The sequence below is a fragment of the Astatotilapia calliptera genome, chromosome 14 (assembly GCF_964374335.1).
Source record: "Astatotilapia calliptera chromosome 14, fAstCal68.1, whole genome shotgun sequence".
Taxonomy (NCBI): Eukaryota; Metazoa; Chordata; class Actinopteri; order Cichliformes; family Cichlidae; genus Astatotilapia; species Astatotilapia calliptera.
In genome coordinates this window covers 35,550,052-35,570,667 of record NC_137435.1, presented here as the reverse complement: position 1 = coordinate 35,570,667, position 20,616 = coordinate 35,550,052, and the positions used below count along the sequence as shown (strand labels likewise).

The window sequence follows — 20,616 nt, the reverse complement described above, 5'->3', positions numbered from 1 at the left end:
GAAGGCAGCTCAGCTATGATTGGCTCTCAGCGCTGGAGGACAAACGATATAATACGTGTGTGACTGTGCTAGTATTGGAAAGATGGCGGCTAGTGCATTACGTCGAGGGTTGTTGAGTAGTGTCAGTAAATACAACAAGAAGCATGCTCACAGAATACTGAGTGTCGTTGACACCAGCTGCGGGTTCGAGGCATACAGACCGCGGTTACTATGCCGAGCTTGCGGCCTGCCTGACGGTGTTCAGCAGAGGAGGTTTATGTCGTCACGGTAAGAATCCTCAACTGTCCTAATATGCCAGAGCTAGCATGCTAAAGACTTTAGCTAAGCACGAGCTCTTCAAAATGGCACCGTTAGTTAAAGACACTGGCCATGCTGCTATTAAGTGGACAGCTGCCTGTAGGTAGATGATACCTGCATAGTGAGTCCGATGTGCAAATGAATTGGGACTCAGAGCAAGGGTGATGTGCAGAGCTGTTGTAACTACAGAGGAAGAAAGCTGATGAGCCATACCATAAAGATATGTGAAGCAGTTTTTGAAGTTAGGTTATAAAGAGAGGTGGTGATCAGTGAGCAGCAGTGTGGCTTCAGAGCACTACAGATTTGATGTTTGCTTTAAGAGTGTTGATGGAGAAGTATAGAGAAGTTTATAAGGCGCTTCACTGTGTCTTTGTGGATCGGAGAAGACGTGATTGGGTGCTAAGAGAGGAACTGTAGTACTGCATGTGGACGTCAGGAGTGTTAGAAGTATAGAAGGGTGGTGCAGGACATGTATGAGGGCAAGCCAGACAGTGCTGAGGTGTGTGGTTGGAGTAAAAGGTGAGATTTACAACTGAGATCAGATCTGGGCTCCTTATTTGCAGTGATGATGACAGGCTGATAGTTGAGGTCAGGCAGGAGTCTCCGTGCCATGTTTGCAGACAACACATTAGAAAGCGAGGTGTGATCTGTAGTGAGAGTAGGTAGGAGCAGGTGGTAGAGAGCCTGGAGAGGTGGAGGTATGCTCTGGAAAGAAGAGACATGAAAGTTAATAGAAGCAAGACAGAATGCATGTGTGTGAATAAGCAGGAGGCAGGTGTAAGAGTGATGCAGGCAGCAGAGGTAGTAAAGGGAGATGTTTTAAAATACATGGGTCCAGCTGTCCAAAAAAGGGGAAGGATTACACGGTAGTAACCGAGACCTGCTGTGATGTATAGTTTGGAGATGGTGGCACTAACATAAACACATTTGGCAGAGCTGAAGATGGTAAGATTTTCATTTGGAGTGACCAGGACGAAGACCTCAGGGGGACAGCTCAGTTTGAGCAGGTTGGAGGCAAAGCTAGAAAGGTGAGGCTGAGATGTTTGAACATATGCATAAGAGAGAGAAAGCTGATTAACTGGCTAAAGCACATTGAATATGGAGCTGCCAGGCAGGAAGAAAAGTTGAATAACACATAAAAGATTCATGGATGTAGTGAGTGAAAGAGAACATGGTGTGACAGAGGAGAATGCTGGGATATGGTGAGATGGAGGCAGATAATCTGCTGTGGCGACCCATGGGTACCTCGAGTTTTTCCACGTACAATAGTTGAAATGTCTTTATTGTAACCATCGGGTATCAATTGCAATAGCATTAATAAGCTATCTGCATGTAATTCGCTGAAATGTTTTTTTTCTCCCACACGCTGCGAATGCATCTTTAATCTCCCCCTTCTTTTCTACCTGGCACACTGCACTGAACATGCATGTTTATATTTTACCAGATAGGAAAATACTGCAAATAAAATGTTAAATAAACCAGCTGTGATTTCTAGGGGTGCAACGATATTCGTATCGATATTGAACCGTTCGATACAGTGCTTTCGGTTCGGTACGCATATGTATCGAACAATACAACATTTGTAATTTATTTTATCAACTTTCCTTCTGACGATGCTGTCTGTGTGGAGCGCTCAGTGAATCTGCGTTCGACTACTCCGCCTAGGCTGCACTGTCGAGCGCAGATCCACTGAGCGCTCCACACAGACAGCATAGTCAGAAGGAAGAGCGCAGGGCAAGCTAGCGAGACAGAAGTTAAGCTCTCCTTGCAACATGGACCTCCCCCACCCTCATTCAGATCTGGCGTTTGGAATTATTTTGGTTTTCATGTGACGTATGACCCTGAAGGTAAGCGCGTCATGGACTAAAGTAAAACAGTATGTTGGATGTGCCACGCAATGCTCAATTACATGGGTGGGAGCTAGTGTGTTAGCGCAGTTAGCTCGTTAACGTGTTGGCCGTCTAGCCCCATGCACGGGGCTATCAGGGCTAGCTCGTTAACGGAGATTTGCCGTGTTGTGACGTTAAGGTCATTTTAACGAGGTTAACCTGAAAGCACTAGTGGGAACACAACGAATATGACTGCACATTTACGCCGACATCATCCTAGTGCAAAGACAAAAACAACAAGCATGCATGCTACAAACTTTACCTGAGTCATTTAGATAGCCGTTAGCACAGGATTCTCCTTATGGGGACCTGATATGTTTAATATGCTGCTGAGAATATAGCCCAGAAGAAGCGGATAGTATAGCTTTTATTTTGGAAAGAGCCATTTCTCTGTAATAAACTCTTTTCCAAAGATGAGTGATTCCTCAATCAGATACAGGGCTTGCAATATCGCTAGCCCGACGTCCTGGGGCTAGCGATTTTTTCCAGTCGGGCTACCAAAATCTATCTCTGCCCTGCCTGTCCGGCTATTGTAGGAAGGAAAAATATATGTCAATGCTTTTGCATTCTTTCGGAAATGTAGCTGGGTAATTATGTCATTGGCATCGGTGAGCCACTGTCAATATGTGACATATTGAAATCGCATTTGAATTTGCACTTGTTTTTTTTGCTTTCACTTTGCAATCGCGTGAACTGTGTATAGAGAGCGACAGTACTGATTGGTGAGTGATGATAATTTGTGCACCAATTCCTCTGACATCGACTTATCAATCGTTAGCTTACTACGCAAACATGACAAGTGAAATCTCCCGCAGCTTAAACATGTGAGAGGTTGATCGCGCAGAGAATCGCTGAGCTTATGTGAGTGCGTGTGTAAAAGCAGCAGGATATATATTTTAGTTCTGCTGAGCCAAATAAGACAGGTCAGGGTGAAGAAGTGACAGCCAAAGAAAAGCTTACCGCAAAACGGAAAAGTTATGACACATCAGACTATAAGGCAAAAAGAAAGTGCAGCTTTATGGTTTCATGACCAAAATAATTTCTGTGGCTGCGATATGATGAGCTAAATAACCAGGGGTGCACATAAGTGGTCCGCAGGTGCGCATTCGCTGTCAAAATAAAAAACACGCACAAGGGTTAGGGTTAAATTTAAAAACTGTACTTTTGAGTTAAAATATATATTTATAATTTTAATAAATGACAAATTAAAAAGGCATGAACATTTTATTTTGTATCGAAAAAATATCGAACCGTGACACCAAAGTATCGAACCAAACCGTGAATTTTGTGTATCGTTGCACCCCTAGTGATTTCCTGTGACTGTTCTTGGTCAGTCCTTTTTGTAGTCACTATCTAGACTTTTGTTTCTGTAATTTGAGGTCATCACATTTTTTATTGTATAGATTTTATACGTCATAAGCATAAAAAGCACCCTTTTCATTTCGGTTGTTTTATATTGTCTTGTGAATTATTGCTTGATGTCCTTTTTTGTTGCTATGATATTTTGTTAAAGGTCTAGTGTTGACCACAGAGAGACTTACTGTGACTGTAGTCATTTGTGAAAAATCTCTGTGTAGAACTAATGGTTAAAAAGTAGTTGAAATAAAACCTTTCATTTCATTCAGGTTTTTTGTATTCAAAGAAGGGGAAAAAAAGAACATTGAATGGTCGATTTGAATGCGTATACCAGTGCAATTTTAGGCTCTATATGGATTTTGGAGGTTAAACATATCACTGTGTATATATGGTGATGTAGCCAAAAAAATATTGTGATTTTAGATTTTCCTCATATTGCCCAGCCCTACTTTAGAGTCCATCTGAAAGAGGAGGATTTACCAGCAAGAAATGAAGAAATCACAGATATTGGCTGTTAAGTAGCTTGCCAGCATTAGTTGAGCTGCACTTGATGTTGTTACTGCTTCCAACCTATGGCGTCAATTCAGTACATGTTTAACTACACAGTAAACATTTGGGAAGATTCTTCTTCAGTGGATTGGCAGTTTTGAAAGAATTTAGTAGCACAAATATAGGCTTTGAAAAGTTATTCAGCAATATCTGCGTTATCCTGATAGTGTATTGTATTATTTCCTTATTATTAATGCTGGCACTGTCATTTTAGTGAAGAGAACAACTGAGAGACCCTTAAAACATTTGGTGCTGCACAGGCTGCAGTTTGCAGGCTGCACAGAGGCACTGTCTTATTAACATCATTCAGACACCTGTTGGCTCCCTGTCAGTATCTCAGTTTTGTGTGTTAATATTTGCCTCTCCTGTTATTTAGGACTTAAATCAACCCAATACTTAATCGTTGATGATTGGTGGACTGATCTTATACAGTCAGACCTGGTAATGGGAGAATTACCTTGGTGTAAATAAAGTTAATTGTCTTACTGCTGACAGGCTTGTACCAAATATTATATACTGAAACTAAAAATGGAGTTGTATTAACCACCGACAGCATTGCAGCAACCACAAAAGCAGTATTTCTTTAAGATTAACACTTAATCTAGTTATTCTTAATTTTAAAATTGGGCATATAATTCCCCGGGTCATTATCAGGCCTTAAAATTCAGTACAGGCTTGCAAGTATTAACTGTAAAGCTTGTATAATATTGTAAATTTATACATTACTTCAGTGATCTAATGTGTACAGTAAGACTGGCAAGAAGAGCCGTGAGCTGACATCCAAGCACTCTGCAATCTTTCCCTGTCTCTGCAAGACTGGGATGTATCAGGAAGACTCAGTAGCAAATACAGGCAGGAATCAGAGATGTGTGCTTGGAAGGAATCCAGGCATGGACTAGCTGGTTAAAAATATAAATATATATGAACTGACATTGTTTGTGCTCAGGAAAAAAATGCTGAAAGGACGTGTGTAAACAGGCGTGCCAGTGAAATTGATGTTAAACAGGTTAACGTGTCATCTCTAGTAGAAGCAACAGCAAAATTAAAGTTTCAGATTAACTGGATCAGTATGTATCTGTAGCTCAAATTTATAATGGAACTGCTCTGTAAACTGGGAAGTGCAAGGAACAGAGCCGCAATGGAGACAATAGAAAAGAGCCAGCAGACAAGAAAGTACAGTTGTGTCAGCTGAAGGAGGAAGATGAAACACAACCTACTGTAAGAAAAGACCGTAGTAAAGCTCCCAAGGAGTAGTGAAGATTTTAACTTTGCTTACTACTCATGCTTTTATTGTACTGTAGCTCTGGCTTTCAGTCTTTTTCTAGATATTCTTAATGTTTATTAATTAGTTGTGTGGACAGTGAAATGGTTAGCTCATTATTGATTTCTCAGCTTTGGTTTCACGTCCTCAATGGTCACCAGTGAAAGCCCAAAGATTGCAGGTGTGGACAGAAAGAGGCAGAGTGTGCTTGATTTATCTGTTCTGTGAGAGAGAGTAAAGGTGGGTGGACAGGTGGGTGAGTGCCCACACGCTGGTTGGAATAGCAGCGGTGAATCAGCACACTCTTGTATCGTTAAGATTTGTTTATGCAACCTTTTCCTTGTGTAATGATATCTGATGACATACTGATATTTTTATATTTTTACCAAGCTTTTCTGTGATATGTTGACTGCTCAATGGCACAAATCCCCAACCCAAATGGATGGATAGTGACATGGATAGTTTCTGTTCTTGGCAAGGCGTGTTGTTGACAAGGGCTAGCTGTTGGCTGAGGCTGGGTCCAGAGTTTGTAGCAGTGTGGCTAAATTTAGATTGGCGATTATCTGTGGACAGTGTATCGACTTGTCTCAGATTGCTGCACAAGTAGAAAGTGAAGAGGAGCCCAGAGGGGTTAAAGAGTAACTTAGGCCAGTTGTGCATGTTTGCATAGGCTCATTCTTGTTCTCATCATTTGACATCTTTAAAGTGTTCATCCATATTCTAAAGTCTTTGGGCTGGAGGCTATCCCAGCAGCACAGAGACTGCACCACCCTGACCTCGGGGCAAATACTGCACTCTCTTGTTTCTTATTAGTGGGACAACAACCCTAACCTGTTTTGATAAAACATTGTCACCAAGTGGTTACAGTTTCGCAGGTTCGTATTGCACTGAGTGGCCATTATACCCCCTGCAGTTTTTGGCACTTCCACGTTGACTCAATTTTCAGCCCTCTCTCGTCATGATTGACATTTCTGCCTGGATTGCATCTGAACTTGGTTTGTCTTTCAAGCAAAGTTGAGATGGTCACCCATCAGAACTGAGTACAGTATTGTCCTCCCGATCTTACCCAGAGGTATTCATTCAGAATCTGCATGTTCGTTGTTTTGTAACCATATTTCTAATAAAAGCAGCTTACCTTGTGATTATTCTTGTGCAATACAACTTGTCCAACTTGGTGTGTAATATTAAATCTCCCCGTCCATATATCCACCTCATTAATCCCTGCTCTTCATTTCTGTTGTGAAGATTAGCTTTGCAGGAAGCACAGAATAAGAGTGTTATTTATATGAAGTGACCAGCTGTTGTTATCGGTGCCAACACGTATTGTTTGTTTTGTTCTGAAATAATGATGGGGGCATGGAGTTTGAGACCAACTGTATTTGAACAAAACACCTCAACGGTCAAGTGTTAACAATATTATCAAACTGTGATTGAGATCAGGGCTGAAGAGTCTGCAGGACCTGTCTTCCTATAGGGCTTAATGCATATTTTTTCCATAGGATGGCAAATTCCAAATTGCTGTCGTTGCATCTATGGAATTTCCCGACCCGGTGTGCTGTCCCATACATGATTTGTTGGTTCAATTTTTGTGTAGCATGCAGACCCACACAGATTCAGAGTGTAATGATGTTGCCTGTTTTTGGCAGGAACAGGCCTGAGGGGAAGATTCTAGAGACTGTGGGAGTGTTTGAGGCTGTGAAGCAGCACGGCAAATATGAAACCGGACAGGTAAGACCTTCACACTTTATTCATGCTTATACCAAAGCTGATGATCTGGTTTAGCTGATGATCTGGTTTAGCTCTTGTTCTTTCTCTTGTATTAGACAGATGACTAACATAAATTTCATAGGCCCTTCTACTGCACACGGACCATTACAGTGTTACAGAGTTAGATTACTCTGTAGCCTTGGTGAGTTTGGGCTAGTGGCTCATGAAGCAGTTCTCTGCCTGCTGCAGGTCACAGCAGACCTCCAAAGCAGTGCACTTGGAGTTTGAGAGTGGGAAGAGGCTCTGGACCAAAAAAATAAGTTCATATGAGAATATTACAAAAAAAATATTAAAATTGGGGGCAGAATATACTTTAGAAGCCTGCCCAGGGAGGCTGCATGTGGAACTGCTTAGTTAACATAACTCCCAGAGATGAATAAGAAATGCCCTTTGACTACCGCGTGTGTGTGTGTGTGTCTCCCTTGCATGACTTTCTTTCTTTGTTCTTTAATCTTATTACTTTAGTGGTCAGACTTTAATTCCCTACTCTGGCACTGTATGATGGATCTTAAGTAGTGCAGAACAAAGCAACAGTGTGGAGAGGATAGAAACAGCTCTGCTCCAGTGTTCAGCATTACTGCCCATACCTTTGTCTATAGTTATACATGATGAACGACGCCAGAACAGTGAGTGAGAGAGAACAGGCCTATGAAACAGTTTATGTAACTCAGTGTTGTCCATATAACCTGTTTGCATCATCTCTTCTAGTGACTGTAATCCCATACAACATTGTGTGTATTGAGCGTCCTACATCTATAATTTCTGAAAGCCTTATCTCGTCGTTGTTGTTGTCGGGCTCTCCCCTAGCTGTTTCTCCACAGCGTGTTTGGCTACAGAGGCATCGTCTTGTTTCCATGGCACGCCCGCCTCTATGATCGAGACATCACCCCTCCCATGTCTGACAGGTAGGGTGGTCTGGGCTAAAATGCCCATCTCAGCTTGACTTTCTGCGTGGTTGTTTTGTGTGTTGTGTACTGATTTTGTAGTGCTTCTTCCTGCAGCAAACCTGAGCCCCCAGGGGCCCACGGCTCCAAGGAGGTGAAGGGGAAGACTCACACTTACTACCAAGTCCTCATTGACACCAGAGACTGCCCTCATATAGTAAGTATAACTTGTGCTTGTACTGAGATCATGTAGTTATTCAGAGCGTCAACCACTGTTTTGAGCTCAATTGTGGACACAGTCTGTGTGATCTCAGGCAGTGCAGTGGGTGGAAATGTTGCTAGGTGACAAACCCTCCACTGTGGTGGACTCAAACTGTAGGTATTTATTAGTGTTGAGGTCTGCAGGTATGTAACTGTTGGTCTGTGCGCTGTGACAGTCTCAGAGGTCCCAGACGGAGGCAGTGACGTTTCTGGCCAACCACGATGACAGCAGGGCTCTGTACGCCATCCCAGGTATGCACACTGGTCAGGAGCCACTCACTCATACATCTGACTCACATTCTGATTGTTTTTCATTTATTTCTTATGGAGGCTTTTGTCATAATAAAAGACGGGAGATAGCTGGTGATTAGGGCTGGGTATCGTCACTGATTTCTAGAATCGATTCAATTCCGATTCACAAGGTCCCGAATCGATTTGATCCACGATTCGACTTAATTCGATTCAATTCAATTTGAATCTGGGAAATTTTGACAGCCAGAAATATTATAACTCAGATCAGTACATTTACATATTTTTGTATCTATAAAAAGGAAGCTGACACACGCAAGACTTTATCAAAGGTGTAAGCATCACAGCAGATGCCTTTGTGTCAAAGTAGCTGAGGATAAAACACAGAAAAACATGAAGGTGATTTTCCTGGCCTGGGATTTTATAAAAATATTCTGCAGTAGATCAAAAACGAAAGAAAACCATTAATCAACACATGAACATTACCTCGGAAGTTACAGCGGTTTTATTAGAGACACGGCTAAGCGTTTTGCATTTTGCATAATTTTAAAAAGTTTAAATTTGTTCAGTATTGAACGGCAGAAATTAGGTTTTCTTTTCGGAAGTATATAAAACGAAAAAAAAAAGTCAGCCGACAGCGCTGTACACAACGGTAGACTTGTGCGTAACAAGCAAGCGAATAATGAAGAAAACTGATTTTTAGACAGGAAACTTCTTGAAGTACAGACAGACAGAGAGAGAGAGCTGTGCATCGTGGTTGAAGCAAAACAGTAAAAGTAAGAGTGAATACATGACGATGTTTATGTGAAGCGTAGTTTGGATCTTCTTTTGCTGCTGGTTCGGTCAATATTGTTTGGAGAGACATCAAATTAACAGCTTTAGAATCCGCACATAAAGGGAACACAAAGCGCGGACCCGCCGACAGATCAGAATCAGCGAGCTGTCGGCTTTCAGCCCCGACTGTGAGAAAGGCGACACTCACTGATTCTGATCCACGGGTTTTGTCTTTGTGCAGAATCCGTGTTCCTGCTCTCATTTACTGTCTTAGCTGTTTGGTGGTTATTGAAATTTTGTGAGATTTCACCAGAGATTCTGGCAAAATAAATTTATATTAAAAAATCGATTCAGGATTTTAATGAATTGATTTTACGTTATCCAAGCCAGAATCGATTTTAATCGATAAATCAATTAGACATCACCAGTAGGGGTGGGTTTTTATATCTTGGGGTCTTACAGTTGGCATTAGAAACTGGCGGTCATACTTTAAGCATTAAATTTGAGTCTGGCCCGAATAGAGCACACCTTATTTTTACACAGTCACATCCAACCTGCTGTCAGAGAGAAAAGGGCAAAAAAGCAGCTGGTGTTCTTTTATCAGTGCTGAGGAAATTACGTAATTTACTCAAAATGTTCAAATATTGAATTCTGTGAAAAGAGCATTTTTGATAATGGTAGTTATTAGGGCTGGGCCATATCATACCGGTCACGGTAATACCGGTATAATGTTGCGATAGAATATGGGTAAAACGCGCATGCGCTGTGCCTTTGTTTTCATACGCACATGGCGAAAAAGGCACTGCGGCGACGGAGAATGACAAGGGCGAAAGCGGATCGTTGAATGAAACAGATGAACCAGAATTGGTTTATAAAAATGCTGCAACTTCAGTGGTGTGGAACTGGTTTAGCTTTCGTCCATCAGATACACAACAAAGCACTATTTTTGGTAGAGCATGCTAGCAGACCGCCGTTATTACTGTGTTGTTTGGAAAATACGGCACGCTTAAAATCAATCCTTTGATTTTTCTGAAAGTCGACAGTGACCCTAACCCTGGACATTGGCCGACATATCCTCAGCATAACAGTGTATAATATCCACAAAACTTAAAAAGAGCTTATACACACGCAATATGGTAATATTATGTTGAAGCACAGTACGTATCACTCCGCGAGGCTCCTCCCTACGATAGACGTAATGCTCTGACAACCCATCAAGTGGTGCAATGTCCACTGGAAATGCCTTTTGGTTAAACTGTCAGCAAGGAATTTGCATTTGCACTGTTACATTTTTATATAACTTTAATGCAAAAAACAGCTGCTTGTTTAAGTGAAAATACATTGATGGTTTATTTTGCACTAATAAAGTTGTGGAGTTGTAAAGTATTTTGTCTAGTGTCAATTATATCGTCAGTTATATCGTTATCGCAAATTTTCAAATGTATATCGTGATAAATATTTTTAGTATCGCCCTGCTCTAGTAGTTATGATGGTTCTGTTTCTGGCTTTCCTCTTCAGGTCTGGACTATGTGAGCCATGAAGACATTCTGCCTTATAACTCCACAGAGCAGGTCCCCATCCAGCATGAGCTGTTTGAGCGCTTCCTCATGTACAACCCTTCAAAAAGTAAACGCAGATCTTTTTTCAGCTCTGTGGTTTTGTATAAGTCCAACAGGTTTCTTCTATATCTAACAGATGTAGTCGACATGTTTCCTTCCATAGCATTGTTGTTTCATAAAGTTGTGACAGACCTACATATCTTATGTATGTAGGTCTTATCTTGTAAACATGACGATCCTCTGGGCAGTTTCATGAATAAAGGTGGTGGTAATTTCTGCAGGATTGAGTGCTTGAGTGGCAAGTTTTGTAATGTTAAAGTTTATCCCTCCTATGTGAAACTGTCATTTGTAGTTTGACTTTTGGTTCCGATCCTTATAAGATCCACTCAATGGCCACCTAGAATGCCTAAGAAGCAGACTATTTTTAATGTGATTGTTTTTTGTTTTTGTAGTTCCTCCATTCACAGCCAGAGACACCCTTAAAGCATGGCAAGAGAAGAACCACCCCTGGCTGGAGCTCTCAGACGTCCACAGAGAGACAACTGAGAACATCAGAGTCACTGTCATCCCCTTCTACATGGGAATGAGGGTAGCTGGATCTTTACGGATATTACTTATATATTATTTGTTATTGCAGCACAGCCTGAGCCCCACCACCTCACAGCTCAAACACATTTCATTGGTGTTATTAGGTGTGCTTGGCAAGATGTTGGCTTACAGCCTGTTTCTTTTTAATTTGTAGGCTTAAATGCTCCTCTGTAGTTTGCTTGAAATCTAAGGTTAATTCTTTGTTGTCCTTAGGAGGCCCAGAATTCTCATGTTTATTGGGTGAGTAGTTTTATATTTTATCATGTAAATTAAAGACAGTGAAACACAGAAATAAACAGCTCAAATCTGTTTGTGTTGTCTTCCTGCAGTGGCGCTACTGTATCCGTCTGGAGAACTTGGGCAACGAGGTGGTTCAGCTGAGAGAGAGACACTGGAGGATCTTCAGCCTATCAGGAACTCTGGAGACGGTCCGAGGACGAGGTGTCGTAGGCAGGGTGAGCATGCTTACAAACACGAGCAGAACCACAGACAGCAACGAGATGTGGAGTTGGACAAACGCAGCCGGCCACAGAACGACAGACACGATTAGCAATGACACACAATCCCTCTAAGATAATACTATTACATTAGTAATATTACACACCATATATGCATGCATGCCATATATTATATTATATTATATTACTTGTTTTTGACACTGAGGTATGTAATAGACTATGTGCACGTTAGCATATGCTACTTCCGGTGCGGAAACTCCTGTGGGGAGCTTTGTTTCCGGTGTCCCATTCGCGCCTTGTTTACGGTCCAAAACAAGTTAAGCAAATAAATGAATCAAGCGGCGATTTACATTTGGATTATAGAATTCTGATCTCATGCTTCATAAGACGTCCTTTAACCAAACATAGTCCACTTAAAGGACATCTGAGATGTAATTTTTTTTTTTTTTTTACTGTATTCTTTCATTACGTATCATTACATTGCATATTACATAGGGATGGGTACCGGTGTCCGGTGCCATGATGGCACCGGTTCTGACATAAACGGTAGTAACCAGACCGAAAAGCAGCGCACATTTCAGTGCTTTATTTCGGTGCTTTTTTTTCCTGAGCTGTGATACACTTCTAGCCAATCATTTTTACGTTTCCGAGGATAGTAGGCGGGGCCAGGTACGTACGTTCTTTTATGCAGAGCTACAGATTAAAAATGTCCAAGGCGAAGCGGTCAAAAGTCTGGCTGTACTTCACAGCAAAATATGCAAACTCAGCAGCCTGCAACAAGTGCTTTAAGCTGATACTGTGATACTGTCAAAGGAAGTAACACCTCGAATCCGATGAAACACCTGGCGACGCATAGCGTTTTTTTTTTTTTTTTTAAAGCCGAGAAATGCGCCGTATTTGATGGTAGCAGCAGCCGTTCTTCTCTGCGTGAGTAGCTTAATGTTGTTCGTGTATAATTTACGTTGAGTAGGCTAACCACGTTATTACATTAATGCATGTAAGGTGAACTAGCAAACATCATCATAGCTACATGTGGCTGTCTTCTTGTTTGATGGCAGATACTCCCTTCACCCTGGCCAAAAAGGCTAAAATGACCAAAGAAAAAGAGGGAAACAGCTAAACATGAGAGGTTTTTGGACAAAGTTTGTATTTTTTCCATTGTTTAAGCACTGCTTCCAGCTAAGAGTGATACCATATATGCCCTATAGCTGCAGAAAAGGCTAACATTGTTATCTTTTTACAAAAAACCAGCTGACCATGAGAGGTTTTTGGACCAATTTTGTGTTCTCCATTCTTTAAGCACCGGTTCGAGCACCATTTGAGCACCGGCACCGTTTCAAAAGTACCGATTTGGCACCGGTATCGGATAAAACCTAAACGATACCCATCCCTAATATTACATATCATATTAAAAATAAACATGCCTGACTGATGCAAAGGCCTCAACACCAGAGTATGAATGATGAATTTTTTCAAGACCCCAGTTCTGATATGATACAGATGCCTTGGCTCCGCTTGTCTGTTAGTATTTTGATCTGATTCCAGAGTTGAATGAACAGACTGTCATCCTGGCTGTGAGGAGGAGACTGTCGCGTTTGTTTAGAAATGCTCAGCTCTTTGTACTTACCTAACAGGAGCCGGTGTTGTCTAAAGAACAGCCAGCCTTCCAATACAGCAGCCACGTGTCTCTACAAGCCCCAAGTGGTCATATGTGGTGAGTCTACATCTACCTCTTTCTTCACATGCTATAAAATCCAAAGTATCTTCAGCTTTTCTCACTTAGTGTTTTTATTATTGTTGTTTTAGGGGAACGTTTCGCATCGAAAGAACTGATGGTTCCCACTTTGATGTCCGCATTCCTCCCTTCTCCTTGGAGAGCAACAAGGATGACAAAGCGCCTCCTGCTGGCTACACATTTTAAGTGTGTGCTACCACCCTCAAGCCCGGGATATGCTGCCAGTCCTGCTTGTGTCATTATCTAGAGTTGCCCCTGACTTGTAACATTGCTTCAGCCTTCAACCTGAGTCTAGCATCAGGAAAGCTAAGCAAAGGGGAAATTATTAGCAGTTTCTAGATTATCTAAATGCAGGCCCACCTTGCCTATTTTCTGCCCCCCCCCCCCCCCCCCCTGTCTGTCTGCTTTGCATGTATTAATTTGCTGTTGGCTAAAACTTCCCCAGGACGCCAAAAATCGAGTCATAAAGGAAAAACGTTAAACCTGACCCAGATTTGTTCTAATGCTGCTGTTTCTGGGGGGGGATGATGATGATGATGATGATGATGATGATAAAAATAAAAACTGCCATAAACATTTCCAGATGAAGAATTTGGGTAAAAAAAACTCTAGAATTCTTCACTTGTGTGATCATTTAGGTGTCCGTGATTGGATAAATGCCTATAACTAATGGTGTGTTATTGATGTAGATTTTTGGAGATCTGATTTCTAAATGTGCTTCAGACACTCTGAAATGCATTCACTTTTGTTCAGTGTTAAGTAAAACTAAAAGTCACAAGGCTAAGACTTGTGAACTCTCCTCCTGCTGGTGGCAGGTCAGGTCCCCACTGACTGTGAACAGAAGCAGCTCTCTGTGGAGTCATCAGCGATGATGTTACCAGAAGATGAGTTTTCTGTGCAAGCTGTCCGCCTTCCTCCCGCCGTCTGCGCCCTACAAAAACCAAACCGTCATCTTGATCCTGTGCACATGTGGATGTGTCGTCAAGGCTGACTGTGACTTTGTAAAAGAGTTATGAGCCTAAAAGTTGTAAAATGAGGAAAGAAACTTTTTTTTTTTTTTGCTTTGATAAAGTGATTTGATGGTTGAAAATACTACTGTAAATACCGATGTAATTAGAAGCAAAATAAATACACCTTTTGAACAATATTCAGACTTTCTGCTGAGTTTGAGCTTGTGTGAAGCTATCAGACTTGTGTAATTGTTTCCTGTACGTGGGCAGGAAAATTGGCTTAAACCTGAGTCCTAGTAACCGGTGGTTGCCAGGGGGTCACCGACCCATCTCTAGGGCTATTTGAGAGAGTCACTATCTAGCTCAAGAAAAGTAAGGCCTTACCACAATTATTAGGGATGCTAAATATAACCACATTGATGTAATGGTTCCACACAGCTGCCACCAGATGTCAGTGCAGGTCTTTCCCTGGTAGTATAAATAACTGACAGCTGTTTCAATTTGTTTTTTGGAGAAAACACTCATGTATGTGTTTTAGTTTATCCCAACTAACTAAAAAAACAAAATCAATTAAAACTAGATTTCACAAAAACTTGTAATAAACTTAAAAAAAAAATGCTTTGATATGAAAATCATTTTGGCTGACACTTAAACTTCTAGCAACAGGTTTAAAAATAAAATGTGGGCAGAAAAATGTGATGCTAAGAACACCTGACTACTGTCAGGTGTTCTTAGTTCTTTGTTCAACACGATGAGCGTGGGTATAGAAAAGAGCACCCCTCCAATTATGTGTCAGGGCTCAGGGAGGTGCAGCCTTGAGCCTGGTTCTACCGGAGGTTTCTTCCCCTTACAAGGGAGTTTTTCTTTCCCACTGTCGCCAAGTGATTGTTGGGGTTTTTTCTGTGGGCTCTTTATTTTACAATTTAAAGCCCCTTTAGGTGTGATTTAAATAAATGTGACTGCACAGAGCAGTGCACAAAGTAGATCTACTCTAATCGGGTATTAACTTGTAAGTTGGTGTTGTGGTTTACAATTTCCGCAAAAAATTTTTTTTTTTAAATTGTTAGATACAAAATGCTTAAATCAAAGTCCACTGTTGGCCGATTTTCTTAGAAGACTACAGTTTAAAATGAATGACTCATCTCGACAGATACACCCTATCCCTTTCTGCCTGTGAGCAGTGCAGCTACAAGCCGACACATTTTGAATGGACTCTGGTAGAAAAACCTCCCCCGCGGAGACGGAGCGTCAGCGCCGTGTAACTAGACACTTGGCAGTGCTCATACCCTCCCGGCCCTCCTCCTGCCTCTCCTCATCACCCCGCCAGGAGGAAGGAAGACTTGCGGTCACGTGCACTCGCTGCGCGCCCCCGTGCACTCGAACAGAGGGTGCGATACATAATTCGGTCCCGGGGAGGGGACACCTCAGTCCGGCCCCTTCTGTCAAAGCCCGCTGAGCCGCAGCCTGCACACAGCAGGACGAGGCGCGGATGCGACTTCTGCTTCCTGCCTGCGAATGATGGAGAGTGAGGCCGGGAGGAGGACCAGCGCTGCTTTTGTTGCAGGTACAGCGGGACTTCCAGCGGCCGAGGAGGGACAGGGCAGAACGAGGAGCACCGCAGACGTAAACACTGCCATGCCCTGCTTCATGCAGCAGCGATCCTCCGCCCGCTGCTCCTCCTCTGCTCCAGGACAGAGCGCTGTGTTCTAGAGGACAGCTCGGGAGGAGGAGGAGAGGGTAAATATTTGGTGCTGAAGTTGGGTCCGGGATAGGAGGCTGTCGCTGAGGCAGACTCACTGCTGGGGATCTCCGGCAGCCTGACTCTGCTGAGTCCGCGCTCTGCGGCCATGCGGCAGGCAGCATCCAAAGACCTGTTCCCTACATGAGCTCCAGCTCCTGTGAGTAACAGCACAAAACTACCAGCGCTCCTTCTCAGCGTATCTGCAGTGTTGTACTGTACTCTGGGAGCAGGCACACTTTCCACATTTCACAGAGACGTGATGAGCTGCTGACGTTTTACTGAAGCAGGTGTCTGACACAGGAATCAAAGCTGCCGCTGCATGACTGCTCTGTGGGACCAATCTCTTTGTTGCCAGAGTTCACATTAAGAGGCAGCACCATGGGTGCCAAGCAGGCTAAAGGCCAGGAGCCTGCAGGAGCGAGTCCTCAGCACAGTTGGAAGCGGACACCCACCAAGGAGCGGGGAGACATCTTAGCCTCCCTCATGCTGAAGTCAGGGGACAGGCTGAGCCGTAGCGGGACGCCACCACCACCCTACCAGCGCCGCATCGGCATGATCCAGGAGATGATGCTGATGGCCAAACAGGGCAAGCAGGATGAGGCCACGGAGATGCTGAAGACGCTCCGACAGGTAGTCGCTTAGTCTGCTGTGTGAATGATGCTTTTTCTTTCTGCACACTTCCTCTGTTCTTTCCTGTCGTGCTCTATTACCTTAAGTTAATGTCAACACTGATGCTGAAAGAGAAGCCAGGCTCAGACTAACCGCTGATGCTCACTGACTGAAGCCATTCAGAGACTGACTTCCTGCATGCCTGATGAATTGACGTCCTCCCTGCAAGTATGCCTGGCAGTGCCTGAGTCTGCTGCATGGGTACAGAGTGGAGAGAGTGCTGTGATTTACAACCTCTCTCAGTCTGGATGCTGCTGTTGCTACAGAGAGAAGAAAAAGCCCAACAACAGGCTGGGAGAATCTGGTGTGGCGAGAAACAAAAGGGAAGCAGGAGAAAGAAAATGCCACCAGTTGAATGGGATGATGTGGAGAGCGGCAGAGAAGGGAAGGGTCTGAGGATGACAGGGGTAAAATTCTGAGAAACAATCTGTGTTTATTACTGTGACAGTAAGGAAACTAAAAAGAGCAGATGAAGACAGTGAGGGAAGAAACTGATTTCGACACACTTCACAGAGCCCATACGCTGGCAGTGTTTATAGTTTATCCCCTCGTGACTCAAACTCAGGGAGCAGCACCTGAGGCTTATAGACACATAGCTTCCCCAGATTACTGTTTGGACTTTGGAGATTTTCATCAGAATTGTTCTGTTACTATTTACTGATCAAAGCTCTATGCACTGGTGGCAGATGGCGGTGATAAGCAAACGTTAACACAAAGGTCTGTGAAGGTTCTCAGGGTGAGATCTAAAACCTGCAGGACACCGGCCCTCAAGGCCTGGAGTTGGGGACCCCTGGTGTATACCTTTCCAGATGTGCAAGCTACCTTTTTGATAGGCAATAATGCACCCCAGTATCACCAGAGATGCTCATAGCAAGGGCCCTCTCCTCTTTAGTTTGGAGGATACGCCGTTCATGTTTCCCACAAAGAATTTTAGATTTGGATTGATCTGATCACAAAGCAGTTTTCTGCTTTCAGTCCATTTTAAATGAGTTTTGGGTCAGAGAAGACAGCAGTGTTTCTGAATCATGTTCACATATGGCTTCTTCTCTGCATGACAGAGCTTTAACCTGCATACGTGGGTGTTCAGAGACAGTGATTTCTGGAAGTGTTCCTGATCACATCTGTCAGTGCTGTCTGAAGGCCTGAAGGTCAAGGACATCCAATACAGGATTGGCCTTGTCCCTTGCTTACAGAGATTCCTCCAGATTCTTTGAGTCTTTTTGATGATGTCATGTACTGGAGATGATGAGATATTCAAAATCTTTGCAAATTTAGGAGTCTGCAATTGTCTACACTTCTGAGAATCACTGGCTCTCTCAGATGATCTTTTAATACATTTTCAACTTTTTACACAAGTAACCAATCAGTGTAAAAATGTTCCTGAACTTGTTTCATGCTAATATTTTTCATGAAATAGTCAAATCTGTTCATTTAAATGTTCGATATGCCTTAGGTATCCCATTTCGAATCAAATATGGATATGTGAGATTTTTAAGGCGTTGCATTTTGTATTTATTTACACTTTACTCAATGTCCCAACGTTTTTGTAACTGAGATTATACTTTATGTTTTCACATGCTGAAATAATAGTGACACAGTGTAATATGCAATGTTTTGTAGTTCATGTGAGGTTGTGTCTAGCTAATTTCAAGACGTGGAAAGAAACAATTTTTGTTTCCATGTAAACAAATTAATGTTAATACGCTGGTAATTTGGTCATCTAGTAAGTTTTCTCCAGGCTGTGATCCCTAGTGTGGGATCTAATGAGATAAGCACTTCCAAACAGACCTGAGACTTCCATCTAGAAAGACTCATAATTCATGTTTTGTGCATAGCCTTTTCCCCACTTACACTCCATGTTAGACTGCCAGTAACCACAAAAATGGGAAAATTAGGCATATAAGATGTTGAAATGAACCAGGATGCTTACTGGTTTACTATAGGTCCACAAAAAGTTTCAGGAAACTTAATTTTTCAAGAATTAATTTAATTGCTCAAGTTGATTGTTTTCCCAACAGGTACAAGTTCCTCCAGCACTTATTCTTTTATTTTGTTATTATTGGTTGTTTCTGTTTTCACAATCAGCTATTTCAGCATCACAAGCTCCAAGTCAGATGCTCGTAAACCTCCTGAAAGCAGAACTGCCTGAAACAAAATATGATTAAGATTTAGTTTGAAACAGGTAGAAAAATCGACTTCCCCAAATGGTTCCTGTTTCTTGTAGGAATTTCAGACTATTTCCTCTTGAAAGAATAAGCTACTTTTAGATCTGTTTTGTTTGCTTGTTTTTAGAGATTTTCCACTTTAGAAGCAGCTTATATGGCTGCTTCAGGTACCTCTACCTAATGGCAATCAATTTAACCACTGTAACGGCCACTATTATATCTACAAGATCTCTATCAGCACCTTGTTCTTTCTCATGGTGTCAGTAACAATAATAATCAAATAATTATTATTTATGTTATTATTTATAATAATTTATTCATTATTTTATTTATAATAAAATGTATAGCCTAGCTTAGTGATGGAGGATTTAGGCCATTTGTTGTAATGCTGAGTGGTGGAAAGAAAACGTCCAACTAGCACTGAGTAATCAGTAAACAGCAATCTGGGGAAGCTGTATGTCTATAAGCCTGAGGTGCTGCTTCCTGAGCACCAAATAGTACCAAATAGGTACTCAGGGATGTTGGAGACTGAAGGATGTGGTCTGTATTTCTTTATCAGCAGGGTGTTCCAGCTTTAGAGGCCAAACGGAGAAGGCTGAAAACAAACTGGGTTGCCTTACATTTGCATTAACATAATAGAGATAATAACAGGTTTTGATGTTGGGTCATGAAGGCATAATTGGAGGAGTTCCAGTAATATAATGATGATATTTAGTTTCATGTTGCGTAGGGCCTGTGCTCTGCCGGAACAGTATGTGACGGACAGAAACAGGATGAATTGGATAAAGACAATTACTATGAATAAAGGGAAGCAGGAGGAGAGAAAAAAGAAAGACTACCATTAGTGTTCAGCTAAAGCAGAGGACAGACAAGAAGTGGTGGTGAGTGATTTCAGAGACAGTGAAAGACAGCACTTAGAGGGAAACATGACAGAGAGAGAGAGAGAAGGGAAAGGGAAACAAGGAGAGATGAAAATGAAGCGCTGATTTTGAAGAGTGTGTTGGTTACGAGCGTCTCTTTATTGTTGCTTGGAAACAATGGCGATAAACTGGCGAGCTTGAATCAAGTAGACATTGATTAATGAAACAGGAGCTCTGTTAAGAGATAATGAGGAGGCCTTCTTCTCAATCAATGCTCTTCAATTAACTCGCAACCAAAAACTGGCATCTCTCTACACCGTTCGCCCCCGGGCCCCCTCACAGCTGATCGCTTAACTGTAAGAAAGAGCGCCGGAGCGTGCTTTACTGGCGCTAAATTTATCTGGCAGGGTTCCTTCAGGTGTTTCCACTCAGCTGCATGGGATTTTTTTGAAGCCATCACATGTGACCAGGGTTTCAGTAGTAGTAGCAGCAGTGGTGTAGCGTTGCGGTTGCCTCTAACGTCTGAAGATACCAGTCAGCTGCTGAAATCCTGTGGAGCTTAACTCAGGGAGTAAGTCTGGTTCACCAAACTCTGTTTCATCAC

General features: G+C 42.4%; 2 protein-coding genes across 3 annotated transcripts in view; both read left to right on the top strand.

The window, feature by feature from the left end:
- Nucleotides 1-57: 57 nt before the first annotated feature.
- poldip2 (polymerase (DNA-directed), delta interacting protein 2) lies at nucleotides 58-14,774 on the top strand. Of its 2 annotated transcripts, none has more exons than XM_026192450.2 (11): nucleotides 58-267; nucleotides 7,005-7,080; nucleotides 7,927-8,024; nucleotides 8,121-8,220; nucleotides 8,441-8,516; nucleotides 10,806-10,913; nucleotides 11,299-11,435; nucleotides 11,648-11,674; nucleotides 11,764-11,889; nucleotides 13,527-13,606; nucleotides 13,699-14,774. In XM_026192450.2, exons 1-11 carry the CDS (start codon nucleotides 83-85, stop codon nucleotides 13,811-13,813), a joined length of 1,128 nt encoding a protein of 375 aa, XP_026048235.1. In that variant the 5' UTR covers nucleotides 58-82; the 3' UTR covers nucleotides 13,814-14,774. The 2 variants fall into 2 exon arrangements, with proteins under 2 accessions (XP_026048235.1, XP_026048234.1); XM_026192449.2 differs by having other exon boundaries at nucleotides 6,999-7,080.
- Nucleotides 14,775-15,640: 866 nt separating this feature from the next.
- Nucleotides 15,641-20,616, top strand: part of lrrc75a (leucine rich repeat containing 75A) — a 78,272-nt gene continuing 73,296 nt past the window's right edge. Inside the window, exon 1 of the mRNA XM_026192584.2 lies at nucleotides 15,641-16,948. Within this exon, the coding sequence (XP_026048369.2) occupies nucleotides 16,697-16,948 (252 nt within the window). The 5' untranslated portion in view covers nucleotides 15,641-16,696. The remainder of the gene's footprint in view (nucleotides 16,949-20,616) is intronic.